The following is a 10,034-nucleotide window of genomic DNA, read 5'->3' on the forward strand; positions in this document are numbered from 1 at the left end:
TTCCTGCTGGTCACAAAAGGGCTTTGGGGGCAATCCTTCCTCGTCGCTCTGGCTCTGCCTTCTCCTGGCATTATGTGAACAACCACCACACCACCTTCCCCCCCACACCGGGCCGTGACCTTGGGCAGCAACTCTCTTTAACAGGGGCAACACGGTGCTTTCAACAGGCCACTGTAGCTTCCAGGTTAGAAATATAATTTCCAGGAAGAAATGGGACGCGGTACAAGATGGTCTGTAACTGTCAGAGGCCAACAATCTGAAGAGGAGAAAAACCCCTCCACTCCTGTGGCCCGGCAGTGTCCAGGAAACATGAGAGACTGAAGGGTGAGGGGAAGGACAGCAGTCGGGGCTCATTCTCCCCAGCTCTTTTCAGAGAAGCAGCTTACACTGACGCTGCTAAGAGTTCCCAGAAAATCTAAGCCAGGAAACCACCTGGACCCTTTCTCAAGAATAATCTGCTTTTGTAGCAAGGCTTCCTACTAGAAATTTGCTGAGTAATTGAGGTTGAAGAAGGAAATTACATTGGGAAAAATTGGATTAAAAGTTCTTAAAAACCAAAAAAGAGTTCATCATTGACTTATGTAAAATCAAGTTGTGTACGTACATAGAAACAATCACACCTCTCCCCCCGCCCCCAACACACACGGGATGTACATAAACTTTCTAGATATACAGACTTTAGTCTACAAGGCTAACCCTTATCCTGGTCTAAGAATAAAGCCCAATTTTCTCTGTGGAGAACTGCTTAGATCCTCTGATTTGGAGATGATACCACCTACCACTAAAAAATGTCAAGTCAGAAATGTGGGAGTCGTTCTAGATTCCTCTTTCCTTTTGCCCCCCACACCACCAAGGTCTGTGCCACCTCCCGTACGTTCATTCTGTCCCCTCCTGTATTTCCCCCTCACTCTTCCTAGTGTCCCTCAGGCCCTAACGTTCTCACTTGCATCAGGCAGGAGCCCCCACTGCTCTGCCTGTGGGCTCAGGCCGGTCCCGTTGCTTTTCAGGAGTGATCATGTGTAACAGAAACGTGTCCCTGCTGCTCCCTCTGCGACGACTTCGGGGGCCTCCCACAGCTCCGGTCTGGTCTCCCTGTAAGTCTCCCAAGAGTTACCACCTAGTATGCCACCCCCTGCCACCCTTGACATCACCCTCTCCGACGGCTACATCAAACTGAGCAGCAGACGTTATCTACGCCCAGATCTCTTGGTTCGGGTTACCCGCAAAGGGGACCCGGGAACAAGGACAGGGTGCGGACTGTTCATTTGTGAGAACGTGCAGCAGGGCGGGACACTCATCCAGGGTGTGTTAATGGGCAGGTGCCCAGGGGCCTCCAAAGGACTGCTCAGAACACACGGCACTGTCCCGTAGAGGGGCAGAGCGGAGCTACTACCACCAGTTTTGTGTCAGAGGGCCCTTCCTGGGGGTGTTAAGTCCCCTGCACGTCTAGCCATCTAGCAAGCAGCTTCTTGTCCACAGAGCACCCTTAGGCAGGGAAACTCAGGAAGCCGTTGGCAGGTCACCTCCTGATGGGCGAAAGGCACGGGTAATGACCACCACCTCGCACAGGGCACGCGAGACGCCCTTTTCCTCGAGTGCATCCCTCCCTCACTCGTCGTCCTGGCCCCTGCACGATCGAGCCCGCGGCAGCCCTCCTGGCCCCCTGAGGTGCCCTGCCGCCTCCTCAGCGCGCCGTCCTTCCTGCGCCATCCTCCCTGCGGCCGCTGTGCCGGAGCCATCGGTCCGCAAGTCTGAGCCCGCACGCTTCCCCAGGAAATGAGCCCACGATGGGCAAAATCCAACAGACCCCTCGAAAGTTGAGTCTCGCCCGCCGTCGAGGAGCCGCCTTACCTTCCGGTGACTGCGAAGCAGAGCGAGCACGCGGCCTGCAGGAGTCCCGCGGCATGCTGCAGCAGCACCGCCACCCTGGGGTCCTCGTCCACGGGGCCTTGCACCGACAGGAAGCAGCCGCAGAGCTTGTCGACCAGCCCTACGTTCACCACGTAGCTAGAAGTGGGAGAGGCATGTGTTATCAACCTGCACGGCCGGCAACCTCCTCACCTTCAAAGGTGAATGTTACCGAACACAGGCTTAGACCCTGCAAACGAGCAAACTACGCGGGTCTGAGTAAAGCATCTCAAGTACCGATCTCCTGGAGAGTTAGTTCTGAGTAATCAGGAAACGATCCATAAAGAAGACGTAACATTTGTTAACATATATGCACCCGACTGAGGAGCGCCAAATTATATGCAGCCATCAATGACAAACCTAAGGGAGAAACAGATGGCCCCGCAATGACAGTGGCAGATGTCAGGACCCCACTTACACCAATGGCCAGATCACCCAGACGGAGAGGTGAGACGGGAACACTGGCCTTAAATGACAGATCGGACCGGACGGGCTTAATAGATATGTACAAAACTTTCCATCCCAAAGCGACAGGACACGTATTCTCAAGTGGATACGTAACATTCTCAAGGAGAGACCATATGTTAGGACACGAAACAAGTCCCAACAATAAATTTAAGAAGACGGAAATCATTTCAAGCATATTTTCCATCCTCAGTGATACTGAACTAGAAATCAACCACAAGAATAATGATGGAAAAATCACAAACATGGGGAAATTAAACAACATGCTGCTCAACAATCATCGGGTCAATGAAGAACTGGAAGACACAAAAAAATACATCGAGATAACTGAAAATGAAAATTCGATATACTAAAATCAATGGCATGCAGCAAAAACAATTTTAAGAGTGAAGTTCATAGCGATACAGGACTATCTCAAGAAACAAAAATAATCTCAAGTGAACAAGCTAACATTATACTTTAAGGAACTAGAAAAGTCAAAAATGAAGCCAAAAGCTAACAGAAGAAAGGAAATAGTAAAAATGAGAGCAAAAACAGAGACTAAAAGACAAAACATTACAAAGAAAAGAGTTAGTTCTTTGAAAAGATAAAGAAAATGGACAAACCTTTAGCTACACTCAGTAAGGAAAAAAAGAGAAGACTCGGATAACTGAATTAAGAAATAAGAGAGAACTTACAATAAAACCACAGAAGTCTAAAGGATCATACAAGAATACGACGACAGGCTAAATGCCAGCAAACTGGACCTAGAAGAACAGACAAATTCCTAGCTCATATAACCGTGATAGATTGAATCGTGAAGACATAGGAAACCTAAACAGACTGAGCACTAGTAAGGAAACAGAAATAGTAATCAGAAACCTCCTCAAAAAACAAAGTCCAGGACAAGACGGTGTCACTGGTAAATCCTACCACACATTTGAAGATGTAAATCTTTCTCAAACTCTTCTGAAAAACTGAAGAGAAGGAAATGCCCAACGTTACTCTGATTGTGAAGCCAGGCAAGGACGACACAGAGGAAGAAAAGCACAGGCCAAAATCTCTGCCGAACGGAGATATAAAAATCCTCAACAAAATACCAGCGAATCGAATACAGCAATATATTAAAAGGATCACGCGCTACCATCAAGTGGGGGTCATTCCAGGGATGCAAGGACAGTGCAACATCTGCAAGTCAATGACGGCAACACACCACGTGAACAGAGGATCAAAATCCCAGGGTCCACTGAACACCAGCCGGCTGAGGAGAGAGAAGCGACATCCGCCAGGGCGGTGTGCCCTGCTCCCGCTCTGCCACAGAGGACAGGCTGGAGGACGGAGCAAGGCCCGTGCTGGAACTCTCTGGAACTCTCTGGAACTCTCGCACCCGGTTTTACAACGCTGCAGACATCGACTGACAAGAACGCCCAGGTGGCAGCAGGGAGGAGAAGGAGGTTTCCGGCCGGGTCCTGTCTGAGAAGGTGAAATGAGGCTTGGAGAGACTCGAACGTGCTCCCTGCGTGTCAGCAGGCAGACGGAGGGACGGTTTGTGGTCCCGCACACGGGCAGCATCGAGGCGGCCGGCGACACGTCGTCCACGCGAGAACAACGTTCGCCAGCGCGGCGCGGATCTGCTCTGCGGTGCCGCGGTGGTCTTTCGTGTCTTCGCCGTCGTTTGCTTCGGCAGGTTACCAGTTGTTTTTTTCCTTCCTCCTTCACAAAGGATCTGGCATGTGTGACAATACACGTGCACACGGATGCACGTTGTCCTGGAAGCCCGTGGCGGCGCGCTGGAGCAGCACGGGGCCTTCCACCACGTCACAGCCGAGGCGCGTGGCCGAGACGCCCGGCTGGCGAGAACGCAGGGCTGAGGGACACTGCTGGGACAGCACGGCATTCGTCAGCGAAGGGCAGGCTCTCCAGCGACCAGAAAGACATGAGGAAACGGCACGGGAACTAGCAACCGAGAGGAAGGCCAGGGAGGGCAGCAGTCAAGGGCTGGGTGACAAACGGTTGTGGACCCACAGGGCCTAGCAGTCGCCAGCAATACGCCTGGGTCAGAGGGCAGACGGAAGGGATGAGGGACGCAGCCACGAAGGGGAAGAAGGGCGCTGGCTGAAACAGCTGTTCCCAAGAAAGCGCTTCAAGCGGCCAGAGGACATTCGGGGGCGGCGAAAGCAGCACGTGCAGAGCAGGCCACGCCAGGGATCCTGCCGGCCCCACCGGCGCCTCAGACGGCGACGGACCGTGGGGCCTGGAAGCCAGAGGTCAGTGCCGGTCGCAGAGGGGCTGCGGACAGGCGGGACCGGTAACTGATTCGCACCACACAGAACCCTGATGTGAGACTGAATGTCTTGATCCCAGACTCACGAAGGAAAAAGAGTTCACGGGTCAAAGCAGGAGTAAATCTCCCTGCAGAGAGGACGACTTCAGAGGAAGGCGGGACTGACCTCGAACAGCTGTCAGGAACTGCCGCGTTTGCGCGATGGGGAGAAGTGTGGACAGTCCAGCCAGACCCGTGTTCCGGTCTCCACTCCCTGCTCTCGAACTTGCTCATTACATAACCTTGGGCAAAGCGCTGAGCCCTTCCGAGCGATTTCCTCCCCTGCGAAGTCTGAACTGCAAATCCTCCGCTCACGAGGCTGCAACGCCTCCATGATACGTCGCACGTAAGGGTGCTCCAGAAGGAGCGGCTATTACTGCTGCTTTCATTCTGAACCGAATGCATAACCAGAGGTGACCTAAGATAGGGAATTCTCAGAAATTCTCTGAGTTGGAAGGAGTCAATAGCAACCAAGTTATAAAAGCGTGGACACTACATGTTCTAACACTGAATATCTAAATATCAAGAATGACAGGGCGGTGCTAACTATATTCCTTTTCATTAATACGATTTTCCTTCTCTCTACAATATGTGGCGTATTCCCCACCAGGAATTTGTGGGGGCTTTTGCGAGGACCATGCCACTACATGGGCCCTGAGATTTAACTTATTAGAACTTAATTTTTTAACAAAAAGAAAAGTTTTAAGAAATCTAGTCATTTTACCTGATGAGGTCTTGAACTCGACTGTTGAAAGCATCACCTTGTGAGGGTTTGTTTTTCATGTCCTGTGCTGCTATTTTTGGTAGAGCTGGCCGGCTGCTTCCATTCGGTCGATTAGCCATCAGGCAGCCAAGAACCACAGCACTGACTTTCAGAAGTCCAGTTGTCAAGCCTTCAAAAACTTGCTTATTTGCATTTCTCCCCAAAATAGCATTATTTTCATCTGGAACATAAACCTAGATGGGAAAAAATATGGTAATTATGTTTCAGCAAATAGTTCTGAAGTTCCAGAGGTGGCTATCTGAACGTTCCAGTCTGGTCATGAGGTCGGACTGCTCTGCCCGTGGTCACTAGGTGACCTGGGGCAGGTGACTGATTCCAAGCTCCTGGTCCCTCGTTTACAGAACAGGGTAATGACGGTCCTGAAATCACAGGGTTCTCACGAGGACTCACCGAGCTGACACGTATGAAATGTTTAGCTGTGCCCACGTACACAGTAAGTGCTCAATAAATACTATTCAACCAAATAAATTATCTTTAAAATCTGTATGAACTCAGAAAACCGATTTGTAAACTGACACCATTGTTTCTTGTTAAAGTGAATTTTTAAAATATCAAATCCAAATTCCTCTGTTAGGATGAAATTTGCATTTATTACAAAGTGGCAAAGTAGTTTTCCTAACACATAGGGTCGCATTCAGCTCCCTGTGTAGAGAACGCAGGAAGCAGCGCGGTCGCTCGAGGCAGGGGCCGGGAGCCGGGCCCTGGGTTCAGGTTCTGGCTCTGCAGCTCGATGATGTCAGACGTGTGCCTTAACCGCCCCGTCTCAGTCTCCTCAATTGTGAAATGAGGGTCACTGCAGTACTCGATGACTCAGCGGATGACAGTTCTCAGAATGATGCGTGGCACTAACGTGAGCCCTGCCGACCATCGGGAGTGAACGCCACTGTGACCCGGCATCAGCCCTCAATGAGAAGCGTGACCGGGCGTCGACACCCAGGTCTCCACAACCAGGCAGGAGCTCTGCGCCTGGGCCGCTCAAGGACTCGCTCTCCGCAGGGAGAGCAGGGGCTCCTGCTGACGCCCTCACTACCACGGAAGGGGCAGAGACCGTAAGCCGAGGGTGGGAGAGGTGGGCTGGACGACACAGGCGAAAGGTGAAGATGTACCAATTAGTAGTCACGAAACAGTCACGGGGACTCAGAGCATCATCGCACAGGGTACACAGTCCATATTACTGCAATGGCTGTGTGTAGTGCCAGATGGGTGCTGGAGTAAACTGGGGGGATCACTTCATGGATTGTATAAATGTCTGACTTTCTGAAATTTAAAATTTAAAAAATGCTGCCAAAAAGTAAATAAATAGATAAGTGTATCACAGTCTGGATGTGGCCACAGCTAGAAACAAACCCTGGGTGAGGGGCCCCGCTGCGCACGGCTGAGCAGAGGCCCAGCTTCTCCACCGGGATGCCCGACCGTCGGCTTTCACCCGCCTGTCCTCCCGAACCCGCGTCCTCCGCCCTGCAGTGTCTCGACCTGTCCTGCCCATGTTCTCACAGGTTCACAGGAGCAGGCGGCTGCCTGTCTCAGCGTCTAAGATATAGATTTCACGTCATCGTTTTTTATATGATTTCCGTATGGCCGGACCTGGTGTCCTCATGTCCTGAGTAACTTTGGCTCAATCTCCTGTCTTCAGTCCTTTCTTCTAGAAACACTTTGTACTGATTTTCATCATCGAGTATCTCAATTAAAACACTATTCTTGTGTATTTGACAACCTTTCATTTATCTAGAAGTATTTTATCCAATAATCGCATCTTTTAAGGATACAGTTGAGATCAATCAGAAGTTAATGTCACCTATTTAATGGAGGGACGGAGGGTGCCCTGCCGCCCTGCCCCGAGGGTCACTCAGACTCGGACTCTGCTGTACAAACAGCTGTAACAAGGAGGGGTTCACCGGTTTAGAAACAGAAAGAACAGTAGAAAAAAGGAAAGTGGTGGCCATTTAGAGGCAGGCAGGGGCAAATGTGACACTGACTGTGGAAGCACAAGGCAAGCTGGATCCAGAGTACAGAAGGCAGTGCAACGTGCCCGTCACGTTATCCACACCAGACTCACTCACCTGCTAATTTCCTCTCACATTATTTTCTATAAATTGGAGTAACTGCTTATGCTCAAAATGACAACCTTAAGGTATCAAGAAGAGGCTAAGTTCTGTGCCACACTTACCTGGGGTTGGGGAGGCGGAGAAGGAAGGGTGAAAACAAACGGTTGTTCGTTTGGCACGATGCCAGGCACTTAGGCGTTTTCCTTGTATGGCCACATTTAATTTTTACAGATTAATAAATCAAAGTTCAGAGATATCAAGCAACATGCCCAAGTTTCATGATTAGTTAGTGCAAGAGCTGGGGCCCGACCTCAGTTTATTGGACTCTAAAGGTCACGTGCTTTCTCTCAGCCCATACCGACTTTTGCCCACTGCGCTTCTAGAGAAACTTGTGTCTCTGGTGGCGGGATGTGAAAATCGGTCATGGGTCAAACAGTGCCTTTCTGATGTCTCTTCCATTAAAATAAAAAAGCGGGGTGGGGGGAAGGATTTCAGAAGAACTCTATTCTTGGCCAAAGGGCAAGGAAATATTATATTTAGGAGTTGCTGGGATAATTCTGGGTGAAACATACTGTAAATGTGGTCTGAGAACCAAATATCACTTCTTCATCAGCCCCAAGAAAATCAAGCTCCAGGTAAAGTAAATCAGATATATTTTGTACTACTCATATTCTCTGTGCATCGCTGACAGCTCTCGATTTACCATTTAATTTTAGAAATTCCACTTTGGCAGTTTTTCCTAGAGTAAACACAAACTGGAAAACTCTGACAACTGGAGCTGCACAGAGGACGCTGGCGGCCTGCGGGTCCCGCTGCCCTGAACTGTCCTCTCCTCCTTCACTCCGATCCCCTACTCCCGACAGTCTAAGCCTCACATTCAATTCACCTGCCTCCTCCTATTTTCCCACAGGATTTTGTTTCTAATTGCCTCATTTGGTACTGATCCTTCCACTGCCGAGAGTAAGAGTGTTCTTTTGCTTATTTCACCCAGAAAAAAATGTCAAAACTGCCTGAATTAAGGCAAGGAGGGGCTTATCTTCAGTGAGACAAAAAAGTTCTTTCTAGTCTTCAAAACGAAGATTTGATAAAAAAGGAACTTTAAGGGCCCAACTACCCTGCAAAGGGCATTCCATTCAGGGCGGCACTGTGCCGCTGGCCTTCATCTAGCTGCATGTCACTGTTACTCGCCAGAGGCAAACTAACGTGTCAGCAGCCTGCTCTTTGGGGACACAGAGCAGGTGAAATGCACACCTGGAGTTGACATGTGCTTACAGACCCACGCTCGAGGCAGAGCTCCCCCTCCCGGCACAGCTGCTGGGCCAGGCGCACATTGCGAGTTGAAGGAAGGGCCTGTCCTTGAGGGAAGGTGCGCCAGCAACGACCCCTCTCCCTCTGCCCACAGCCCTGGTCGAAGGCACATCTGGCTCCTGGAACGCATGCCCTCCGGGAGTGGGTGGCCTGTGGGGGGCGGGGCAGGCTACCTTCCCAGCAGGCAAGAGGGCTTGGAACGACCACCTGCTGGTGTGCACCAAGCCCGCCTGGGAGAAACAGAACTACGCAGCTTTCGGCATCCCTGATCTGTCGCTCCGGAGGCAGAAAGCTAAACCACAGTCTCTCGTCCCTGGATAGAAGGTGTTTCCTTTAGCGTATTTTAGAACATAATGGTATCGTCATCATCTTATTCTTAGAGTAGCAGCAAATTACAATTTGATTTCAGGTACCTATTCTTATGATACAATTTCCCCTTCCTCTTCAAAGATATTTGACCTTCTTAAGATATTTCATTCCATTTTAGGTCCAGCAAGAGCCTTAGAATGTTTTTTTTCCATCTTGCATCTGAGGAACCCATGGTCCAGAGGAGAAGGGAGCCAGCAGGGCTGCAGTAAGTGCTGTGCTGCTTCCCTGGATCCGCTCCACGGAGAAGCCCAGTATCTGCAGGACCAGTCTTGAGGCAACGTGCTTTAGCAAAATTAAATTAAGTCATCGCCATTCTAAACAGACAAGGTCACACTCTTCCCCTGCCACCTCCTACCACTGAAGTGGTTTCAAAAACTTTCTACACTGTTTTTTTGCAAGACAGAAGGATGCTTTTATTAGTAGTATAAATCCATCCTTCTGTAACATGATTCCACCAGAGCAAATTAACCTGGTAATCACGGTAATTCTACCCAGTTTAGTTTTCAGCAGTGTGAACTTGGGTTCACCTATTTTTAAGTTGTACAGTGTATCTGCAATGGTCAGAATACGAGTCGAGTTCACTGAGAACCAAGAATACACTGTTTACAAAGCCCCTGTCAAGGGAGAGCATTTAGGGGAAGAAAAGGCCAGAAAGAGTTGAAGGGCTCCAGCAGCAGATGTGGATTTCTACACCGTTATCACTATTTTATTTCTTCTACTCAAACTGTCATTAAATAGACCACTGACATTTTATAAAACATCTATGCTCATGTTATCTTATACATAAAAACAGAACTCATGACTGATATTTACCCCGATGATTTACTTGGCTTAAAAGTATAAGAAGAAATTG

General features: G+C 49.7%; 1 protein-coding gene across 1 annotated transcript in view; it reads right to left on the reverse strand.

Annotated features, from left to right (window-relative positions):
• Positions 1–10,034, reverse strand: part of SCAPER (S-phase cyclin A associated protein in the ER) — a 176,281-nt gene that overhangs the window by 31,346 nt on the left and 134,901 nt on the right. Inside the window, 2 exon segments of the mRNA XM_025050312.1 lie at positions 1,852–2,007; positions 5,400–5,632. Of these exon segments, the coding sequence (XP_024906080.1) occupies positions 1,852–2,007; positions 5,400–5,632 (389 nt within the window).

The sequence above is a fragment of the Pteropus alecto genome, unplaced genomic scaffold (genome assembly GCF_000325575.1).
Source record: "Pteropus alecto unplaced genomic scaffold, ASM32557v1 scaffold60, whole genome shotgun sequence".
Classification (NCBI taxonomy): Eukaryota; Metazoa; Chordata; class Mammalia; order Chiroptera; family Pteropodidae; genus Pteropus; species Pteropus alecto.